At 36.0% G+C, this 24595-nt stretch overlaps 3 protein-coding genes across 4 annotated transcripts; 2 read left to right on the top strand and 1 right to left on the bottom strand.

Moving 5' to 3' along the window:
• The first annotated feature begins 277 nt into the window (after positions 1-277).
• LOC141660415 (uncharacterized) lies at positions 278-3083 on the top strand. The gene is made up of 4 exons (XM_074467402.1): positions 278-881; positions 2123-2276; positions 2408-2462; positions 2535-3083. The coding sequence occupies exons 2-4, from the start codon at positions 2127-2129 to the stop codon at positions 2804-2806; spliced, it is 477 nt and encodes a 158-aa protein (XP_074323503.1). The 5' UTR covers positions 278-881; positions 2123-2126; the 3' UTR covers positions 2807-3083.
• A 133-nt stretch (positions 3084-3216) lies between these two features.
• Positions 3217-11230, bottom strand: LOC141660398 (uncharacterized). Of its 2 annotated transcripts, XM_074467390.1 has the most exons (10): positions 9757-11230; positions 9322-9660; positions 8521-8656; positions 8172-8250; positions 7672-7794; positions 7146-7223; positions 5874-5977; positions 5156-5243; positions 4977-5075; positions 3217-3502 (listed from the first exon to the last, which is right to left on the bottom strand). In XM_074467390.1, the coding sequence occupies exons 1-10, from the start codon at positions 11114-11116 to the stop codon at positions 3410-3412; spliced, it is 2499 nt and encodes an 832-aa protein (XP_074323491.1). In that variant the 5' UTR covers positions 11117-11230; the 3' UTR covers positions 3217-3409. The 2 variants fall into 2 exon arrangements, with proteins under 2 accessions (XP_074323491.1, XP_074323486.1); XM_074467385.1 differs by having other exon boundaries at positions 9322-11230.
• A 6923-nt stretch (positions 11231-18153) lies between these two features.
• LOC141696021 (cell number regulator 6-like) lies at positions 18154-19974 on the top strand. The gene is made up of 4 exons (XM_074500399.1): positions 18154-18313; positions 18693-18807; positions 19280-19545; positions 19720-19974. Exons 1-4 carry the CDS (start codon positions 18218-18220, stop codon positions 19972-19974), a joined length of 732 nt encoding a protein of 243 aa, XP_074356500.1. The 5' UTR covers positions 18154-18217.
• The last annotated feature ends 4621 nt before the right edge of the window (positions 19975-24595 follow it).

Here is a 24595-nt window from a genome sequence, read left to right as displayed (position 1 = left end):
GTTCATGGCAGGAAGGAAAGCAGGAAGAAGGAGGGCGAAGCCATCACCGTAGCGGCTATCGTGTACGCAAATATAATTAAAGAAGAAGATGATTAAAAATTGAAGTGAGGACCGGTTGATGAAAAAAAAGGATTAAAAAAGTGAAGAAAATGATGATAATTTAATGGATAAAGAATATAATGATTATAAATATAAAAATCCGAAAATACCCTTTGCTCCGTTAGAGCTGTTAGACTATATTTGACGGGAGACACGTTTTTAAAAGGCTGGAAAGAAATTCAGCCACCTTTTTATAAATTTATAAATCTGGCTAATATTTTGAAAATGAGTGTATACGTTAGCCACACCCCTGTAATTTACTCTATTATTCTAACATTCCCCCTCACTCGAGAGCCCATTTTGGTGTCGAAGAGTGGATCACGGACGCTCATCTTTGGAGCATTAATTTGTCTTTCGTGTCCCTCAAAAATTGTGAGAAATGTTGGGGGTGACTGTGAATCGAATCTTAGTTCTCCCGCCAGCCTAAGGTCTGATACCATGTTGAGTAACCAGCTCATCTAAAACCTTAAGGTGTTAGAGGAATGCCCCAATTGGATCATATATTTAACAAAGAGAAGTATTCTGGATTACGAATGCTGCTACTTTACCAGCATTCGAATGTTGGTACCTCAACTCGCAAAATGTAGCAGAAAATTGGCTGGCAAGCATCTGGATCTGTAAAGAGAAGTATTCTGGATTACGAATGTTGGTACTTTACCGCAATCATCAGAATCCAACAGGTTAATTCAAACGCTAAACGATGATCCATGAATTACTCTGTCCTTGGATATCGACGACTTCAGGAGCTTTATCATTTGTCGGAAACAGATTCCACAGTTCAGGTATGATAAATCGTTGTAAATTTGTTATTTTTTCTCATGATCCAAGACATAGTTAACAGCTAGCAGAACTTGGTAGCAGCATACGGATTCGTATTAACAAACTAATCAAATTAAGGAACAGTGCAACAGAAAAACAAGTGTAAATTCATCCATGAGGTTCAAAACAATCTTGTTGATTATAAATGTTTGACATCCGTTGTCCAGCAGACAATGCTTAACGAGACGCATATCAAATTCCAAATTAACTCTATTTCTGATTTAAAACGCATACCATTTCGTGAACCAAATGATCCCCCAGTAATCAAATAAAATATCAAATATGAGTTGTGACTAAAGGCCATACTCATAATTTTAATGGGATATCTCTTCAAAAGTATAACCGAAAAACTAGATTTTTCACATGTTAAAAGAAGGCCTCTCGATCACAGGTTTGAAACCACGGGAGGGAGTTTTGAAACCACGGGAGGAGAATTTATTATTATATTTTCTAAATCAGAGTTTGCCGCTTAAATGCGGTTTATCTTAATTCACGTGATTTGCACGCTATTGCGTGAGACCGTGGGGTGCAGGTTCCCTACGACATAAAAAAACTAGATTTTTCTATTAACATGAATTTTTTTAAAAAATATATATGATATTTTGTAAAAACACAATTTTTTTCTTAAAGTTTTTTATAAATATAATCTTCTGGATTGTTCTGCAAAAACACGAATCAAAATCAATCTCAAATGTAACCACAATTAATATATTATATTTATATCGTACATGATTATTTTATGTTACAAATTGTATTTAAAAAGTTACTATAATTAAATGCAACCAAAAAACAATATAACATTTTTTTGGACCGAATTTATATTCTTACAATTTTACGGGGTTCTATAATTATTATATTTTTTATTTTTTTTAGATCTGTTCCTTCAACAGATGAAGTCCGAGACGCCATGTCCGAGTTTGAAAGGTTAAATTAAACTAGTTACTTCTCTGCTATACCTGGCATGCATAAGGGAAGTGGCAATATAGTTGTGCTTTATTGTTGTTTGGTTCTCTCTTTGAATCAGTTTTGGAACAGCAACACAAAGTTATTGATCCTTCAGAGTTTTTTTTTTGAGTTGTTTGATAAGTAAATTAATTTAAAAAAGTTATGATAAATCGTGGCTCGGGTCTAATTAATCATGTTTAAGAGATTCTTGATTCTTTCAATTTATCAAACATAGCCACCCTTTTGCACCCTTCTACAGTTTTATGGATGGAACTGGTGGTAGCTCGCCTCAATCATCATCCAAACGCAACCGCCTAATTCAAATGCTAAATGATTCACGAGTCACTCAGTTCCCAGGATATCGACGAGTTCAAGAGGCCTATGACTTGTTGAAAACAGATTCCTCAGTTAAGGTACGAAATATTGTTTCAAACTTTTCTCATGTTCCAAGAAATGATACAATATTTGAAAGCTGTCAAAAGAAAATGCATTGCTTGAAGATATAACGTGTATACCTGAAGTAGTGTTTTCTTCACTTTTGTAGGAAATAGTGGTATCGATATCATCGGATAAAGCAGTGTGGGACGCACTGATAAAAGGTATACTCAAAAGTAATGATCCAGAAATTGCCATCTTTCTTTACATTACCATAAACGGATTAATGTATGCAGGCATAGCAGCTCGAATATCTGGTGAAGAATCAGACTGGGCAGCCCTCATTCTAAAGTGGATTTTAAGGAGGGCAATGTCGATCTTTGGTGATATGATGGCCAAATTCGGAATGCTAATGGGTGAAACATTTCAGAAAACTGAGTTGGGAAATACCAGTTCAGAAGTTATCAAAAGTTTTAACGGAACAATTGAATCTCTGTTTCTCCTCTCAGTAGTGATCCTTATCATTGTTGTGGTCACTAGAGGCCGCGAGGCGACTCCGGTTACATGATCATAACTTTTTGCAGCAATGCTCAATCCTCAACTCCAGCTTGTGTAACGCACATAATAAAGTTCGAAAAGAGGGTCTTATTTACCTATCCTGAGGGGTTATTTATATCTATTTAAGTATATGCATGTGTTCATAATGTTAAAGTGAAAGCTTGGACTATTTCATGATGGAAACTGCAAAGTACTCAAAATCACTTCTCAGGCTCTATAATTTTGAGCTGTTGATCACTTTCAGCCTTCAGGTCTAATCTGCGTTGAGCTAGATTGTACTCAACTAGAGACAACAATTGAATAGGAATATAATAAATCATAACAAAGATTTAACATATGCAAACAAGTTAATTCAGTGTCTGCTGCTTGCGAACTAGCATCACAACAGTGCATGAAGAAAATTTGTGACATCGCCTAAGAGGCTTAAAAAACTCTCCTTGTTCATTCGAAAATGTTTAGCATCTCATAGACGATTAAAATGCACCAATGTTAGTATCAAATTATAAAGTCAAAACGGCAAACTCCATGCCACAGTTCTGGTTTGTGGTCAATAATTCTATTTTGCTTCTGCTGCCAGTAAGATCAGTGTTCAACACCTATAGAACATCAGCAGTCAAGACAACCAATATTTTTGGCCCACTAATTCACGATCTGCGGAAGAACCTTGGCTGGCAAGCTTCTGTATCTGTGAAGAAAACTCTTCGGCCTGAAAAGTAAATTTTGTGAAGTTCAGCAACAGAGTTTTGACATTCTTTAACTGTTTAACACAACACAAATCAAAGCACAAAGGCCTCATCATGTAGCACAAACTTATGCACAGCAGACACATCATAAAAGAGAACAGCAGTATTACAAGCACTCCGGATATATATATTTTCACATCATACAGTCACAGATATAATTACAAGAATGATTAGTTGGCATTGTTTAGAAATAATTGGCATAGTTGCTTTGTAATGAAATATAGTTGGTTCATTAAATATTAAGATAAACTGCTCATGAAAAGTACAAAGTGTCATATTTAAATGAACTGATGATAAAAACTAAATGGCGACTTAATTTGAGTATATAACTATGTCTATAACTTGTTTACTAAAGTACTTAAAAATTTATATTATCAGTTTATCAGTACAACAATAAGTTCAGGAATAAAGGATATAGTGGCCGTTTGGGAAACCTTAAAATAGATAACTTATGACTTAAAATGAATAAGTGTTAAATAAGTGATAAGTTGATAAATACTTGTAAATTTTATAAGTGTTTGGATAAATTTACTTATAAGTCAGATTTTTTTTACTTAAATGGATTAAAATAAATAATTATTAAATACAATTATCTTAATTCATGAATTTTAAATTAAAAAAATATTTTAAAATTTTATTTTAAACTCAAAATTTAAAAAAAAAAGTGAAAAAATACAAATAAGTTGGAAAAAAGTACGTCACTGCTAACATTCAACTTATCAGCTTATAAGTTGTAAATTTAACTTATAAGTTGGGTCGACAAACACTCGTCGATAAGTTGTTGCGGACTTATAAGCCAATAAGTTGGCTTATTAGAATCCCCAAACATGCCCATAGTTAGTACAAACTCTACAAGTAAATAATATAGAACAAAACTAGATATCAGATTATCATCACCTTGTTAGAAGAAAATACTTGTAAAAAAATAGACGAAATAACACTGAAAGCAACCAGTAAAGGGACGAAAAATATCCGGAACTCACGACTGAAGCAGGAAATTTGATCAGAGGCGACTTTCACTTAGAAGTCGCAATCTTTTCCTTTATTCCGTATATTCGGGGTTCAAGTCAATAAGGTCTGTTATCTTATCTCCCTACTCTTTCATATCCACTACACATTAACAGACAAGATGTAACAGGCAATTTTTAAACTGCACATCACATACCACATACTGCACACAGGAGCACTTGCATGTGCTCTTGACAATTGATTCTAAAACAGAAATGTCTCTAATCAAAGCTTATTCAAAAAATAGTTGGTAGAGGAGTAGTGCAAGAAGCAGGATCAGCACAGTAAAATCTATAGCCTATAGGCCACAGCCCACATGTAACATGGCAGTTATATATCTAAAGTACTTTTTGCACCTAAAGCATATGAAATGTCTTCAATTACTACCAAACAGCAGCAAAGCTTAAAATTTATGAAAAAGAACTTAACCTTTTCATCAATCCACATCAAAGAACTTAATTGATTGTTTAAGATTCGCACAACAACATCTAGTGGAGTCATCCCGTCAGTTGCCTCAAGTTCACCGGCCTAAGTAAAACAAATAAGGCAAGTTACTTTATAGATGTATATTTTGGGCAGTAAATTACAAAAAAGAAAAAAGCACCAACCTGGTTGGCATTAACCGCCTGAATAACTGACTTAATTTGCTCTGTCATATGTTCTAGTTCTCGTTCTATAAATTCAGCCTGCTCATACCTGCAAATCACATCGCCCAAAACTATTCAATGCTTACTCTAGAAGATAACTAGCTCAGACACTCAGCTTAATCATTTATCTATAGATTCCGCAAATTAGCACATGATGAGGCAAACACATACAAACCACAACTAAGACATTTATTTGCACATCAGTATAATAAAAAGCATTTGCTACTTTGATATATTGAGTTGAGACAAGGCCAAATAAAAACACGACTACTTAGTGAGGTAAAATTTCTACAGTTTTTCTTGCACATTCTTTGCACCACGAATACTACAAAATTATGTGACGAACATGTGCAAATGAAAAGCTAACCAACAGAAAACTGCCCTTCAGCAAAAAAACAGTAGCATTTCAGGGAAACCAAGATCTATTAATAATTTCTTATCAACACTCAGGAACTTATCATTAGGACTTTCATAGGTGACACTGTAACTGAATACAGCAAGCATATGTATGTTATCCGTCATCACACTTGTGACCAAGTAAAATATCGTACTACAATTTGATTAAAATAATAACAAGAGCTTTAAAGGAAACAGGATACAACTGATTAGCAACTTCAGAAACTCAAAGTAAGCAACATAAACATATCAATCAAAATATCAATAGAAACTTTGTACTCACATTGCATCTCTTGTAGATGCAGCTTCATCGTCAAGAAGGAGTGCGCGCTCATCTTTGTATATACGTTCAGCTTCATCTTCCATACTTTGCAACGCCTTGTCAACCTGAAAGCATAGAAAAAGAACAGAATATTTAACATGCGTTTCATGCACAATATGGACATCTTCATAACAATTTTAAAACTAAAGCATTATCTTTCAGAAGTCCTCATTCATACAGTATTAAGTTAATTTCAAAATAAATTGTCACAAAATACCAGTAGATTGACATTTTGCAGAAGCAGCAATGTGAAACACAATCTCATTATATGAATGGTATTTTCGATTTAATATGTATGCCTTCAGCATGCTTACATAATCAAATTATGTAGTTGAAAAGGAAAACTGACATATAGGTTTGAATTGTTAGTAACCGTCAATCTCTTTTGAGAAAACTTTCCGCAAATTATGATTTCCCTTACTATTCATAATTTAAACCTATCTTGAAAAAAAAAAGATCCCAAAGGTTAGCACCAACAACAGAGCGCTAGACACAGTAATGAAGTTGTTCAGCAAGAAACACCAATGTCAAACCGCTTTACAGATTATGCCACTGTACTTTGATGCTACGCAACTGGTGACATCTCCAATTTAGTTACAAGATAGTGTAAAAAATATTCAAACTTTTTCTACTCGTAAATAAATGGAAATGCACAAATGCAGAACTACAGGTGTGTGTTTGTGCGTTTTTATGGCAACATGTAGTTCTTAACTCACAGATATAGTTGATTGATCTGCATTCAACTAAATCCAGCATAAGATTTTAATTGGTACAGTAAATCCAGCATAACATCTTAATTTGGTCATCCTTTCATGACCAAATATAATAAGTTTTAGCAAAGGTTTTCTTGGACCAAAATAATATGTTTTTTGGGGGTCAGTAGGTCACTGGTCACATATCTTTCTAAATTGTGCACTATGGCAACTTCTACTAAGTTTAATGCTGTCATAGTCTCGTAGATATGCCCCGGATTAGCATCTATAGACTTGCTGGATCATTTTTTCACAGAGAAGAAAACTGTGGCTCTAAATTTCATCATATAGAAAGTATTCAGCAATACTACTTGAACATATCAGTAAGGGTAAAGTGTAAACAACTTGAAGCGTGTAATAATTCCATCAATCTTTACCAAGATAAAAACCATATATCATCTAGTTAAACATATACAAATTCCATGAGCAGGGCTAAAATTTGCATGTGCTATTCATAAGATAGAGGTCACGAGAAACATACCTCTTCCTGATGAGTTTCAATAAGCTCCAGTTGTCGTTCCAAGTTAGTTTGGGTCTCAACTACATTAGCGACTTCAGTCTAATTCAAAGTCATAAGGCAAAATATAAGAATCTTCCAGCATGCAACAATTGGTATTTGAAAAGAGAAGGAACTTTATATTTAGATAGTCAGCACAAAAAAATATAAAATAACTAAACTGAAAATGCAGAAACCTTAACCATCAAAAAATGTATCACATAACAAATCTTTATTAAGAAGAAAAGAAACATGAGTTGACGAATCCCCACAATACCAAAAGCTTCTAGAAAATAAAAAACCTACAAATCTTCAAACTAAAGCCTATTAACAATTACAAGAGAATCACCTCAAGCACAACAATTAGAGTTACAATCTAAAATCAAAATACTGGAACATTACATAAAAATTAAACTGATTGCCTGCTTCCAAAATATGCGGCTAATCATACAAGTATCCCATATCTTCAACAGATAAACAGTGAGTTTTAGCAAGGAAAAAGATGCATAACCTCGAGCCTAAGAAGAGCATCACGATTCTGCAAAATCCTCCTATCCCATTCACCTATTGCAGTAGCCTGCTTCCGAAATTTTCCAGTACGGGCTTGTAGCTCTGCATTCCACTCCTTAATGATCTTCACAATATGGAATATACGTAGTCAGTAAACTCAACAAAGACGAGAGGTTTGCCAAAGTTTACCAAGTAATTTTAAAAAGCAGAAAACAATGATGATGACTAACAGATACCACACAAATACAAAGTAAAAAACATTACACCAAACCCTCAGTTACTAAGAAACAGAAAAAGATGGTACCATGGAAAACTCTGGCTGCATATTGTCTTGGCAAACAAAAATACCAATATTATTAAATAATAAGTAGAGAACTACAATTTCTGATGAAAAAAAAGGAATTCATATCATATTAGATTATTTTTAAAGATTGCACAAGAAGTATAATATTAACAATAAAGTAATGCAGAATAGAAATCAGTAATTGAAAATACACATACTTCTTCAACAGAACGTCCTGTGATTTCAGATGGAAGTTTCGGCACAGGCGCTGCAGCTGCAGTGGTTGTTGAAGTGGTCCTAAAACACAAAAGATCAGATAATAAATAACACTAGTCTGAACTCTAAAGTATGATTCAATCAACATTAAGCTCTACTTAGAAAGTGATCACCAGTCGATTCAATTTCGAAGTGATGGTAAAACTTGTAACAAAAAAAATGTCCAAGTGAATTCTTGAAATTTCAAACTTTCAAGAAAGGTATACATTCTTCATTTTAGTGCATGATACTTGATCCACAATATTACTGAACATTTCAAAATTTTGAAACAACTTTAGTTAGTATACTTACCCACTACTAGAAGCAACAGCAAGTGCTGAAGAAGACTGAGCAGCAGAACTGGTAGCAAAAGTTGTTTCAGCTGAAGACTTTGAAGCTGGACCTAACGAAAGTGAGGTGGTTCCGGATGTTGATGTTTGAGAAAAAGCTACAGTAGACATTTAGGCATTAGCATAAGTAGTAGACCTATGCTTGTCCAGATAATTGCAAAAGCAAGTTGCATAAATGTATGACAAGATTGTATTATACACAGATACGTATAATACACTGGCAGGCCAAGGTACAGGTAATATTTCAAAGCTTCTAATTCTACCATAGGGTGAGCATAGAGTTCTCCATCATAAAGCGAAGACATGGGAATGATTTTGTGATAATTACAAGGAGATTATTATGAATTATCATGGAGAGACAAACTAAACCTTTCATCATTGAGCAGTGAAAAGGCATTAAATTAAGAGAGTATATATGGAGAAAGCAAGGACCAATCACTAAACAATAGATAATGTTTAATTCTAGTTCTTATGCATCCTTATGGAAACGGGAATCTATTAATCAAAATGCAATTTGAAGTGTCCGATTCATGAAGGAATATTTGTATAACATTTACGATGATAGATGTAAACTTAACATCTATGTTCACAATACACATAGTTTAGCATACTCTTTAGGCTGTACCGATAAAACAGTTCCCAATCCCAAAAAAAATTATACTTTATATGGCACATGGAAACCACAACTATGAATTAATCAAAAATTTAATTCACCTATAAGGCTATAACACATAAATAATATAAAATATAACTGAAGACTCACCAAATGAAGCTGTAGTGTTTAACTGTGATTGTGTTCCGAGGGCAGTTGGGGTTGAAAAACTTAAACCAGTACTGGCCGATGAAGCGGAACTGCTTGGTGTGCTCAAACTAGGAATAGAGAAAGAAGCAGCGGATGAAGCAGCTGTGGTTGCTTGAGTGGTGGTAGTTGATCCCGTGCTTAAGCTAAATGAGGGAAATGCAGGAGCTGCAGAAAATGTCGTAGCGGCAATTGGAGCCGAAGTAGCAGCGGGAGTAGAAGCAGTTGTGGTAACTGTGGAAAAGAGAGACGAGGCAGCAGTTCCAAACCCAACTGAAGCGGGCTGCGTAACAGCTGCTGTTGCTGTAGAAACAGTATTAGAGGTTGGCGCTGGAGACACTAAATTTCCTAAACTAACGGCTGATGCTGAAGACCCTGTATTTGCGAATGAAAAACTACCTGAGAATGCAGCAGGAGTCTGAGTAGTAGTTGTAGATGCTGCAGAACTTCCTGTCCCCTTGGATAACGAAAACGAGAAATTAGCCGAAGACGCTGTACTCAAAGCTGGAGTCGAGCTCGAAAATCCAGTAGCTTTAGAAGCACTAAAAGGAGAAGATGATACCGCAAATCCTGGGGCAGCTGCTGAAGATGAGGCTGCACTAGAACCAGCCGGGAACGAAAATCCCAATGTAGATGAAGATGACGAGCTTGAACTAGAACCCGGACCTGCTGGAAATGAGAATCCGGACGAAGATGAAGCCTGAGTAAACAACGAAGGTACACTAGAAGCAGATGTGGACCCTGCGGAGCCAGGAAACGAAAATGCAGGTGCTGATTGGACCGAAAAAGGCGATGACGGAGCAGCAGAAGCTGTAGTCGAAGCTGAATTAGCACTAGAAGATCCAAACATATTAGGAAATAAAGAATTCGTACTCGTGGCAGAAGACGAAGCAGGTACACCAAATGTCGTCGTCGTTGCAGAACTCGAACCAAAGCCAGTAGCACCAAAGCCACTAGTTAACGTATTAGAACCAAACGAAGTCGTTCCCGAGCTCGAACCAAATCCAGCAGTAACCGAATTTGAACCAAACGACGTCGTTCCAGAACTCGAACCAAAACCAGTAGTAACCGAATTTGAACCAAACGACGTCGTTCCAGAACTCGAACCAAAACCAGTAGTAACCGAATTTAAACCGAACGAAGGCGCTGCAGAACTCGAACCAAACGACGTCGTAGTAGTACCAGTACTAGAAACATTTCCACCAAACGGCGTCGTTGAAGAGGCAAAACCGAAACCAGTATTCGCCGTAACAGAACTCGAACCAAACGTCGTCGTATTCGAATTAGTAGTAGCTACACCAAACGCCGTCGTGGCAGTAGTACTACTAGATCCAAACAACGAACCACCACCAAACGGCGTCGTAGCATTCGAATTGGCACCAAACGGCGTCGTAGCATTTGAATTGGCACCAAACGGCGTCGTAGTAGTCGCACTAACACCAAACGGCGTCGTTGTATTCGTACTCGTAGACGAACCAGACGACGCCGTTGGGAACAAATTAGAGCCGGTGGATCCGAACATTGTAGTGGTCGGGGCGGAAGATGAGGTGGAGAAGCCCAAGGAGAAAGGGGAGGATCCGGATGAGGTGGAGGATCCGAATAGTGAAGGAGAGGGGGAGGGAGAGGATCCGAAAAGAGAGGAAGATTGGGAAGAGGAGGAATTAGGGTTAGGAGAGGAGAGAGAGAATGAGAAGGGAGATGAGGATGAAGAAGATGAAGATGAAGAAGATGAATTGGTGGTGAAATTGAAGCCCGCCATTTGAGCAAGGGTTTTTGAATTTGGGGGTTTTGGAGATGATGATGCTATTGGATTACTGGGATTTACTTGCACGCTTGTTATATATGCAGCCCGAAATGAAAAATAAAGAGCCCTAAATGTCACCTTTTTTTTTAACAAAATTGGCCCTCGTATATAAAGTTTTGGTCTACCGTTATTAACAATTACAATAATACTATATCAGCTCCCATTTTAGCCTTTTAAAATTAACATTTCCTTCCTCTCCAACACAGAATGAGGGTTTACAACTATTTTGTTCATTTCCCCTATTTTTCACATAACTGGCAAACACTATGCTATTGAGGATCCTCCATCCACAAATTACATTTCTTCATTTTCTTCGTCATTAATTTATGATTTACGGCACTTCCATTCTACTTATATTATGGATTTTAATATATATATTTTTACTCCTATGTATTTTCTTATTTGTTTCTTCAATTAATTTGTCTTTTCTCGTTAATATGATTATGTGTTTATATTGTTCGATAATAAAAGATATGCGGGTGTTTGTAATAATACCCACCGTGTATTTGTATTATTGCATAGAACTGTTTTTAAGTTAAATCTAAAAATATCGGCTCTAATTATAGTAATTAACATAAATGCATCATAATCTTATTAATGGGAGCTACATAGTTGTAATAATAGTTATTATTTATATGTTGATGATTATGCGAGTAAGGTAGTGTCACTGATTTATAATTGAGAAAGTAGTGAAGATTGTGAAAAATCATAGGAAAACCGTTCCTAAGGGAAAGTGCAAATAGATTTCACCCAATCATATTACTCTCTTTTCGGTTGATGTTGTTGATATTGCTAGTAATAATAATCTGAATTCGTCAATCTGAATTCGTCTGCAATGTATTAGGATGTTGTTCAATTTAATGATTCACGTAAACTTACTGCAATCATAATTTAATGATTCACGTTAACTTGTTTGCAATTTATAGTAAAATAAACTCAAAAACTTGTAGTCAATGTCCCAGTCTGCTGCAACGTTTCTAACCAAGCTCAGCAGCAAAGTAAAAGACACCTTCAATTATAACTCTAGCTCAGTCGTGTGGTTCACCTTCAGTAGTTCTGGATCCGAACTTTTTCTAGAAACAAGCTCCCTGAAACCAACAAAATTAATCCAAAATAAAAGGCTTTTGTTAGTTGGTGGAACTAACCAATTGATAATTGAGTACTTAAATTAAGGGAACCTGATATCCGACTTTAAAAGGGTAAAAAATATGAAACATGTCAGCACTTTTGAAAGCGCAAGTCATTTGAAAAATGGGGATGAGAACATTATATGGATTATTAACTGAGATTTTAATTTATTATAAAACAAAGTAATAAGTTTGATGTACTACATAATATCAAATATGTGATATCAGAAACTAATAGCAACAGAAACTGCATTGGAAACAATTAAACTAACAGCTACCCATATAGAAGAAACTCAAATACGTGAAAGTAATTTTAAAATCCAAACACAACTGTATTTCGATAATTGAAATAGGACGAAAGTAATCAATAAGTACAAGGGAAACATAACAACTGTAAAACAAACTGTATTTCTATAATTGGATAGAAAGCAAGGTTAGCAAAAAGTGCCTATGTCCATGTGATACATTGAGCATCATTTAAAATACATGTACTGGCCTTCAATTTTGTTACTAAATGACCAGATTTGTATATTTTTTTGTACAGAGTTGTCTATATTTGTAAGTACATTTTATATATTTTGTCATTTCATTTGAACGTTTTACGAATATCTATTTGCAGGTTAATAATCTGGGACCTTTTGATGATAGTCTTCTTCATCTTCAGCCCAATCATAGGTCTGGAGAGATTTGGAGGTTAGATGGTGGTGATACTTTGAGATGTAAACGCTCTAATCCTAATAAGGATAGTATTGCATTGGACCGTCGGATGATACCATTTTTACAGTCTTCTACCTTTATAGTGTCGTTAGGGTTTCTGCATTACAGTTTGATTGGATTTTATTACCTGCTTTGGTTGAGAGGTGGAGGCCGGAGACCCATATCTTCCATCTACCAATGGGAGAGGTGACTATTACTCTTTAGGATGTTGTTGTCCTTCTAGGCCTCCATGTTGATGGGCGTGCTCTTATCGCTGATGATATCCCTGGGTCTGGCGATGCTTTGCTTGATTTAGTTTCCTCCATATTTGGTAATGCACCTCCTTTGACTTGCCTTAATGGAGCCATGACTTCGTGTTCTTTCTTCTTTTCTCTTACTTCACGGAATCTCCCCGAGACTACATCATTAGATGAGGTTATGTACCGCACTAGGTGTTATCTTGTTCATCTTATTGTTGGTGTGCTATTTACTGATACTTCTGGAGGATGTATTCATCTGATGTACTTACCTTTTCTTCGGGACATGGATTCATGTGGTGAGTATGCTTGGGGAGCTGTTGTCCTTGCATTCTTGTACTGAGAGCTATGCAAGGGTTGCAAGACAGACAAAGAGGAGGTTATTGGATGTCTTTTGTTGCTTCAATTATGGACATGGGAGAAGTTTCCTACTCTTGATTCGATCCCTAATGGCTTACCTTTACATTATTCTCCCATCTTTGATGATCAACTTGCGGGTCCACACAAAGACATGTATAAAACCTTTTGTATTTTTTATTGTGCTTTTAATTTCAATCATAGTTGTTGTGCAAGACATGTCTGTACTATAACAAGACTAAGTCAAATTGACAGCCCTAAGTAAGTTGTATGATAATCTAAGTTTGCATTTTGTATTGTATTACTTGAGTCTGTAAAAGTGTCAATAGATTGGACTGGAATATTTTTCTGTAAACAGTCCAAAGTCTAAGAATAAACTCTGGAAGAAGATCGTGAAGATCATGCCTCAGAGACAGTGTGAAGAAGTTTGGAGTTGAATAAATCTATTTTGAGAAAACCATTCTAAGTCAAGAAATCTACAAGTCACAGATTAAGTCATATAGAGAAGTCATTCGAGAACTCCAGAATGACTTATCGACAAGTTAAAAATAGCTTAAAAGAAGTGTCAAAAATATTGACAAGTCAAATGAAGATATGAAGATTGGAGATATCGACAAGTCATTTCTGCAATAGAGAATTCAGAGATATCGACAAGTCAAATTGAAGATGTGAAGATTGGAGATATCGACAAGTCAAACTCTCATTAGAGATCTCAGAGATATCGATAAGTCAATATGCCTATAGAGATTTCAGAATTATCGACAAGTCTTTTCTACATACAGAAATTTAGAGATCTCGACAAGCCAAATTCTCTTACAGAGAACTCAGAGACCTCGATAAGTCAAAACAACTATAGAGAAATAAGAGATCTCGATAAGCCATTATACTTATCGAGATATCGAGTTCTCTATATAACAAACTGAAGATCTCGATATAAAACTCAAGTACAAAATGCAGACCAGTTAAAGATCCAAGATTATCAATCAACAAACAAATCAATCACTGATTCGAAAATTCTACAAAAGCAGCTTGAAGAGTACAAGATAAAAGGCCAAGATTATCTGACAAAGTAAATTCACAGACATGCACGATTTGCAAAGATACACTACGCCATAAATAGAAAATTTTAGTTAACTTAAAGTAGGGTTTAGTACACGCTATCGCATGCTGTGTAAAATATGTGTTTATTATTCTATAAAGTAAACAGTGGATGCTTTGTTTTTAGTGGTAACAAATAGATCTAAAATTCATGTAACTCGCTCAAGAAAGAAGCTGAGTTCTTTATCAACAAAGAACCCAAAAATTTGTAGCAAAATATACTTGATTTTAATATAAAATTAAGTGAGTTTTGAAGATAGTGTGTTAATGTGCATATTTTATTATTTCCGTGAAAACACTTTATCTCTACAAGTTAGATTACTTTGTTCACCACATCCATAACAGTTCAAAAAACTTAAAAATAATCTAAAACACATTCACCCCCCCCCCCCCGCTATGTTGTATTCATTACCTAACAAGTGGTATCAGAGCAAAATCTGAAAGCAAACAGATTAAAGATCTTGGAAGAATGAATATACAGAAGCTTAGCAGTATCAAAATCCCTACATTTGACAGATCTAACTACACATTATGGAAAAAGAAAATGATGTTGTTCATAAGGATGGCCAACCCACTATATATTCAGATCCTCAAGAATGGGTCTTTCACCCCCATGGTAAGAGTTGAGGAATCTACAGATGGAGACATGATCATTCCAGCACACTATGCTCTTGAAGAACCTTAAAAATATACTGAACCTGAAAAAGAAAAAGTATCTCTAGACAATGGCTTGCAATTAATTTTAATAGAGTCACTTGACAATGTAATGTACAATAACATTGTCAATTGTGACACAAAAAAACAGATCTGGGAGAAGATAGAGATTCTATTTGAAGGAACAGAGGAAGTTAGGCCAAACCAAAGGAGGATTATGGTTTCTCAGTATGAGGGATTTATGGTTAATCCAAGATGTAATTACTGAAGTTTTTGAGAGGTTCAATAAATTGATAAATGACTTGCAGCTAAATGATAAATATTATGAAGTTTAAGTGGTTAACCTAAAGTTTCTACTAGCTTTTCCTGACCATATTGAACAAAAAATATTAGCAAAGAAAGTTCTATATGGAATTTTGAAAACTTATCAACTTAAAATGCTGCAAAGAAAGTCATTGAAAGCACACCATAGACATGTTGTTGATGGCTCAAGTGCTTTGATTGTACATGACATAGAAGAAAGTGAAGATGAGCAAGATGATCAAGTTCCAGTTATTCAAGCTATGTTACAAAAGAATAAAGGACCTCAGAAGCAAGTTGTATTGGAGCTGGAGGAAGATGAATATTACACCTTGGATGAACTAGATGAAATGGACCAATCCATGGCTTACTTGGCTAGGAAATTTTCCAATATAAGAGTCAAGAAGCCAAGTTTTTTCAAAGGCAAGGGACAATCTTTCAACAACAATAATTAGAAACCAAAAGCTCAGTATAATTCAGCTAGCAAAGGAGGCTACAAAACAAGATATGATACAACAAATCCTGGGGCAGCTACTGAAGATGATGTTACACTAGAACCAGCTGGGAACGAAAATCCCAATGTAGACGAAGATAATGAGCTTGAACTTGACCCAGAACCAGCTGGAAATGGGAATCCAGAAGAGGATGAAGCGGAAGTAAACAACGAAGGTGCACTAGATGCAGGTGTTGACCCTGCGGAGCCAGGAAACGAAAATGCAGGTGCTGATTGGACCAAAAAAGGCAATGACGGAGCATCAGAAGCTGTAGTCGAAGCTGAATTAGCACTAGAAGATCCAAACATATTAGGAAATAAAGAATTTGTACCCGTAGCAGAAGACGAAGCAGGTACACCAAATGTCGTCGCCATTGCAAAACTCGAACCAAAACCAGTAGCACCAAAGCCACTAGTTAACGTATTTGAACCAAACGACGTCGTTCCCGATCCAAATCCAGTACTAACCGAACTTGAACCAAACGACGACATTGCAGAACTCGAACCAAAACCCGTACTAACTGAATTTGAACCAAACGACGTCGTTCCAGAACTCGAACCAAAACCAGTGGTAACCGAATTTGAACCGAACGAAGTCGCTGCAGAACTCGAACTAAACGACGTCGTATTAATGCCAGTGCTAGAAACATTTCCCCCAAACGGCGTCGTCGAAGAGGCAAAACCGAAACCAGTACTCGTCGTAACAGAACTCGAACCAAACGGCGTCGTAGTATTCGAATTAGTAGTAGCTACACCGAACGACGTCGTTGCAGTAGTACCAGTACTACTAGATCCAAACAACGAACCGCCACCAAACGGCGTCGTAGCATTCGCATTCGCACCAAACGACGTCGTAGTATTCACACTCGCACCAAACGATATCGTAGTATTCGCACCAGCACCAAACGACGTTGTATTATTCGCACTAAACGGCGTCGTAGCGTTCGTACTCGTAGACGAACCAGACGACGCCGTTGGGAACAAATTAGAGCCGGTGGATCCGAAAATTGATGTGGTCGGGGTAGAAGATGAGGTGGCGAAGCCGAAGGAGAAAGGGGAGGATCCGGATGAGGTGGAGGATCCGAATAGAGAAGAAGAGGGGGAGCAAGAGGATCCGAAAAGAGAGGAGGAATTAGGGTTTGGAGAGGAGAGGGAGAATGAGAAGGGAGATGATGATGAAGAAGATGAAGATAAAGATGAATTGGTGGTGAAATTGAAGCCCGCTATTTGAGCAAGGGTTTTTGAATTTGGGGGTTTTGGAGATGATGATGCTATTGGATGTAGAATAACTTTTCAGTGATTAATTAAATAACTGATAATTAAGTAGATTGATTAATCAAATATTTTTAATAAAATAAAATAATATTTAATTTATTAAACTAAATATATTAATTTAAGCAAAAAATGTAATGATTAATTAGATTATAAAATCGAATCAGCATAGTATATTGAAATTATTAATCGGATGATTTTTAGAAAAGAGTTAACATGTAAAAAATGTAAAAAAAAATGAAAACTTCAATAAAAATCATAAAAATATAATTATGGCAGATTTAATTACTAGTTTAGAAGGTTAAATTGCAAACTTTCTTATTTTTTTCTCAAATTGAACCCTCGTTTAAAATTTTGTTCTTGAAAAAATTATTTATTGTTATCGTACAATATTTTAAATATACTTTTTTTTGAAACAATATTTTAAATATACTTATGTAATGTATCATAGTTATTATTAAAAATAAAAACTACCTATAAAATAATTAGGAAATTTATCAAAAATACATTTTTTTTGTAAAATTATTTGCTATTTTACCAACTCCGAAAAAGATTTACAAAAATATTATTTTATTTTGAAAATATTTGCAAATACGGTAATACCATGTAAACAAACGGTTTAGAGAAATTACGGGGTGACACAAAAGACTGTTAATGGCTTCCCAAATTTACCGGGGTTTCTTGTTCACTTGTGAAATATTTTCTTACTCTCTTTTTTTTGTGTAGGGTATATTTTGTATGCACAAATGCAGGGTTTGTAGTTAAATTTGGTGAAATTTGGATCTGATATAAATGAAAGAAAATGGCAGAGGGGACTTATGTTAAACTCACCAAAGATCAGAATTCACTGCAGGAAATTAATCCTGGAGAGCTCAATCAACCCATCGATGTTGCTCGGGTATTTCTTTCGTTTGGCAATTCATCAGTACCAGCTTATGACCCGTGTGATGCACTGATGCACGAGCTTAATATACTTATTTTTTATATGAATGATCATGCAAATTTGCCTGAATTTATCTTGCTACAAAGTAGAGTCCTTAGAATCATACCTTGCTGAGTGCTCTTGTTCATGAAGTAGTGATTCGAGTTCATGTGTTTCATGTTTTGAGTCTTTGCACTGCGTTTTTATGTCCTGAGTTGAAGGAGAAGTACTGGTGCATTCTTATCATTTGAAATTTGATCTGAACTAAAAATTTAAAAACGTGTTACACGTCTGATCTCATGTTACTTGTTGAATTGTTGGATATGCATTATTGTTGTGTGAATTCATCTGGCAGGTGAATGCTCGTAAATGCCCAGAATGTGGACAGCCCTTACCTCAATCATACGAACCCCCTGCTGATGAAGATTGGGCAACTGGTATTTGCGGTTGTGCTGAAGATCCTGAAAGTTGTAAGTGCCTAACTAGTAAGATTGTTTCCTTCAACATAATCCTTCAAAATATCCGGCATTCATAAAGCCTCTCCTGAATTAGTATTATTCTTCTCTCGTGAACAGTGTGTCAGTTTCAGATGACAGTAAGATAGCTATAATACAGAAAGGGTTCTATATAATAACTGTAGAGCATCACTGACAGATAAGGTAATTGCTTAAGATACTACTAGCTGAAGATTTAATGGCACCTGACTTCAGCTGAAATTCCCCTCTGTGCATTTCATATTAACGAAAGGACAGGGCTCTAACTAACTATTTACCCATGTAACATGATTTTAATTTTCTCTTGACAACTTTTAGCCGAAAAGTTTGATAGTAGACAGCTTCAGAAACAGGGTACTGATACTGCCCTACCATAATGTTATCTAACTAGTAATGATTTCTACTAGGAATGACATTTGTTCTCATTCACTCGAGTTTTATCTTCTAGGTTTAACTGGACTGTTTTGCCCATGTGTACTGTTTGGGCGTAATGTTGAAACATTACAAGAAGAAATCTCCGAGAAAGGTGCTTGCGTTTGCCATGTGATATTTGTAGAAGGAGGCATGGCTCTTGCTGCAATCACAGCACTTGCCAGTGGAATTGATCCAGACACAACACTGCTCATTGTCGAAGGTTTATTGTTTGCTTGGTGGGGATGTGGTATATACACCAGCATGGCTCGACAATCTTTGCAACGGAAATATCATCTAAAGGTTATTATTGTGTTTTAGTGACTGATGTCAGAATGCTTACTGATATTTGGAGCTGTTTCTGAAGTTGATGCTCAATTATTGGTTGTTATATCATACAACAAGGAGTAGTATGCATATGATCTGTTATTGCTATCGACATACCCTTATTACTTCTGATGGTTCAAATTTCCACAGGACTCGCCATGCGATCCATGCATGGTACACTGCTGCATGCACTGGTGTGCTTTATGCCAGGAACACAGGGAGATGAGGAGTCGTTTAGCTGAAGATCATCGCGATTCAACAATCGTGGACCCTCCACCAGTTCAAGAGATGAACGCCATGTCAAAACCAGTTCAAGAGATGAACGCATCGTCAGAACAACAATCAGCTTCTTCTTCTTCTTCTGTGAATGATGCCAATAATAGACTGGCATTACAGCCTGTATAAAGATCTTTAAGTGATAGTTTACAGAGTAGCATTAATTCATAGAATTTACCAGATTGGGTTAAGAATGTCAATAAAGTCATAGTTTCTGAGACACTTTCTGGTATACTTGCTGTGCATGGAAAGACAAACAGCTGCCAAACAAAACAACAAAAACTTTCAGTAATGGTTAAACTAATATGCTAGCTCAGGGCTGCTATAAAAGAATAGAGAACAAATATGCTTAGATGTTTGTACAACAGAGAGAAGAAGAAGATATATTGTAAAAGTTAGTTGGAGAAATGAAATGTAACAAACATTGGTCAACTAGTGTTGACTATGACAGCTAAGTAATGCTAAAGAACTAATTCCATGCACACTTGACTAAAACCTTATTTGTCTGTGATACTAAAGCAAGAGTAATATTAGTCTTGTACTGATTCTTGACTGATGTCACCACAGTTGATGCATTACTAGATGATGATGTAGCACATTCTTCTATATTCTCATTACGCCCCCCAAGTTGGAGTAACACACGGATTGTGAAGACCCAACTTGGAACAAAGAAACCAATGAGAACGACCACCAAGAGCTTTAGTAAGAATGTCAGCTAGCTGTAATTTTGTAGAGATTTTGGTAGGTAGAATGACACCATTATGGACCTTTTCACGAACAAAGTGGCAATCAAGCTCAATGTGTTTAGTACGTGCATGTTGAACAGGATTAGAAGCGATGTTAATGGCTGCCTGATTATTACAAAAAAACAGGGGTAGGCTTAGAACAATCAACTAACAAATCAGCGAGCAAATATTTTAACCACATAATTTCTGTTGTAATGGTAGCTAAGGCCCTGTACTCAGCCTCTGCTGAGCTCATAGATGTTACAGTCTGCTTTTAAGCTTGCCAAGAAATCAAAGTTGAGCCTAACTGGAGGCAATAACCAGTAACAGAACGACCTGTAAACGAACGACCTGTAAACGTGCAACCTCCCCAATCACTATCACAATATCCTTGTAGAGTTAAATCATTAACTGCTGGAAAAATTAATCCCAGACCAACAGTACATTTCAGATATCTCAAAACTCTCAAAAGTGCAGAAAAATGTTTATCTCTGGGATTATGCATGAACTGACTTAATAAATGGACATAGTAACTGATGTCAGGCCTGGTAAAGGTCAGGTACAACAACTTACCAACTATGCTTCTATAAAAAGAAGGATTGGCAATTTTAGAACCTGATTTATCAGAATCATAAAGTTTGATATTCTGATCTAAAGGAATGGACAGAGGTTTAGCATCAAGCATTTGTGCAGAATCAAGCATATCCAAAATAAACTTCTTTTGACTGAGAAAAATACCAGTTTCATTCCTAGCAACTTCTAAGCCCAAATAATATTTGGCTTCTCCAAGATCCTTGATACTAAATTCATTATGCAATGCAGCTTTCAGATCATTAATCATGACAATGTTATCTCCTGTCAGCAAGATGTCATCTACATATATCACAACAACAGTAAACAAGGATCCTTGTTTGTAGGTGAATAAGGAATAATCTGTCAAGGACTGTGTAAAACCAAAATCCAACAGAAAAGCTGCTAGTTTAGTATGCCATTGCCTTGAAGCTTGTCTAAGGCCATACAGAGATTTTATCAGCTTACATACCAGATTATAAGAATTAGGAGGCAATTTATACCCTGGAGGAATATCAATATACACCTCTTCATCTAAGTCTCCATGTAGAAAAGCATTATTGATGTCTAACTGGAAAACATGCCAATTCTTAGAAGATGCTATAGCAAAAACAGCTTTAACTGTAACCCCTTTAGCCACTGGAGAAAAGGTATCATGAAAATCAACACATATCTGTTGTGTATAACCCTTCTACAGAGTTAGTTCCCTGCTCTAAAGCATGAATATCTTTCAGAATTTGATAGATTATGTGTCCATTAGTTCCTGAGAACCCTTCTCGAAGTTCATTCCAAACCTCTTGAGCAGTAGTGACATAGCTTAATCCATCACTAATGTCATCAGCTACCGTATTCAAAATCCATGTGATTATCATATTGACTCTTTCCCATTGAGCATACAAGGGCGAATCTAAAGAAGGCTTCTCGAAGCTACCATTAACAATCACAAACTTATTTTTAGCATTCAAAACTATTTGCATAGAGCGACTCCATGGACCATAGTTGTCTGGACCTAACAACTTCTTTGCAATCAACACTAATCCAGGATGATCGTTGTTATGCAGAAATAAAGGATGCGAATTATTACAAATTAAAGTATGATTATACTGGGAATCACTGTTATCTTGAAGATCAACTGTGTGTGATTTAGAAATCAAGTTCGTATCATCACGTAAATCGTCATCGTTATCACGAGATTGTGGATCAACAGATGTATTATTACTAGTAGGATTAAGTCCTTGAACTACATTCACGTAACTGTTTCTCACCATGATTGAATCGAAAAACAAACAGTTTCGTACGGAAAACTAGGGTTTCATGAATTGAATTGAGATCTAATTGAGAAATTGCATAAAGAGTGACGAAGAAAATTGATACCGTATAGAGGATTACGCAGAGAAGGCGATGAACTTCGCAAATCGTTGCTCAAATCGATGAATTTCAGTCATGTTTAGCTCTGATACCATAAAAGAATAGAGAACAAATATGCTTACATGTTTATATAACAGAGAGAAGAAGAAGATATATTGTAAAAGTTAGTTGGAGAAATGAAATGTAACAAAAATTCTGTATTTATAAAAACCAGGTCAACTAGTGTTGACTATGACAGCTAAGTAACGCTAAAGAACTAATTCCATACACACTTGACGAAAGTCTTATTTGTCTGTGATACTAAAGCAAGAGTAATATTAGCCTTGTACTGATTCTTGACTGATGTCACCACAGTTGCTGCATTACTAGATGATGATGTAGCACATTCTTCTGTATTCTGATTATGCTAAAACAGAAGTAAAGATAAGAATCAAAATAGAACATTCATCTTCCACTCTGCCCATAGAGCTGCTCCCATCCTCTGACAACAAGGACAAGTCTCTCCAATCTATTGCAAGACCGATAACAGGAACAATGCTACTTGTATATCTGACAACACTGCTACTATTTAGACATTCATGTGTTTACAAATTGTTTTTCCTAAATGTAAATATAACTTATGATCCTTTTCTTAAATGATCAGAAATGATGGTCATTGCAACACCATACTCCACCTCGCGTCAACAAGATGGTTCCTGCAACACCAGTGTCAAAATCTTCATTAGCCAAATTATGAGATTTTTGAATGCAAAATTACCAAAATAGAGTGATTCTAAAACACTCATGTGCATCATGATGAAACTCGGAGAAAAGCACTATAACCACACATCTGCAGAGCATGGTAGATTGAAACTAACTTAACAGTTTTGATATGCAAAAATCACAATAAGTTTATAAAAATTACTTGGGAGAAGAGTATAATAAAAATTAGTACGACGCATTGTAGTGGCAAAAAATTAAGCAACAATCAATAAGCACAATACCATGGATTCATGAAGAAGACAACTATTGTCAATGCTAAAAACCAAACTGTCTTTTGCAATTTGAAGCCCACCAAAATGCCAAAATAATAGTTCAGCCACCAACATACTACTTGGCGTAAACTTTGGCCATCAATATCATTTGAACTCAATAGCAGATAGAGAGCATTATATACTACAACAATTACTATTTACGATGTTGCAAAGATGACAGGCTTGTAGCTCTGCATTTCACTCCTTAATGATGTTCACAATATGAAATGTGCATAGTCAGTGAACTCTCAACAAAAACAACAGGCTCACCAAAGGTTACCAAGTAATCTTAGAGAGCAGAAAACGATGTTGATGAGTGACAAGTATCGAACATACATCAAACCCTCAGATACTGGGAATTCGAGGTATCAGAAAGGACGGTTTCATAGTATACTATAGGCTGCATTTTATTTCAAGAAGATATTGCATAAGCCGTACAATATAACAATAAGTTAGTAGCAGAATTGAAATCAGTAACTGCAAATACACATATTTAACTCTTCACAGAATGTCCTGTGATTTTAGATGGAAGTTTCTGCAGTGGGTGTTAAAGTGGTCCTAGAGCACAAAAGGCCAGATGATAAATCACACTAGTCTGAACTCTAAAGCATACTTAAATAAACATTAAGCTCTACTTAGTAACTGAACCTTAGTCCTTCCGCCAGCCTAAGCTCTGATACAATGTTGAGTAACCAGCACATCTAAAACCTTAAGGTTTATGAGGAAAGCCCTGAATAGGATCATATAGTTAACACTCAGGGCTCAAACAGTTATGGTGCAGCAAATGTTAATATCAGCCACAACAGGCCAGGCTACGGGCTGCTGTTGCCGCTGCTGTGATCTATGGAAAATCTTATGTATACCCATCTCCGAGTACCCTAGTATGGTCCCCTGGATACGCGTTACCTCTGCAAACAGACAGATCTACCTTAAGGTCAGTATAAATGTGTGAGAAGACTGCAAAAACAAGTCGCGTAAATGTGTGAGAAGAATGCATATGCTCAGATAAGCATAATACATTGGCAGGCCAATGTATAAGTTAAATTTAACAGCTTCTAATCCTACCTTAAGGTG

This window comes from Apium graveolens, chromosome 1 (assembly GCF_009905375.1).
Source record: "Apium graveolens cultivar Ventura chromosome 1, ASM990537v1, whole genome shotgun sequence".
NCBI lineage: Eukaryota > Viridiplantae > Streptophyta > Magnoliopsida > Apiales > Apiaceae > Apium > Apium graveolens.
Note: the sequence above shows the minus strand (reverse complement) of the source record. Positions and strands in the feature narration are given on the sequence as shown.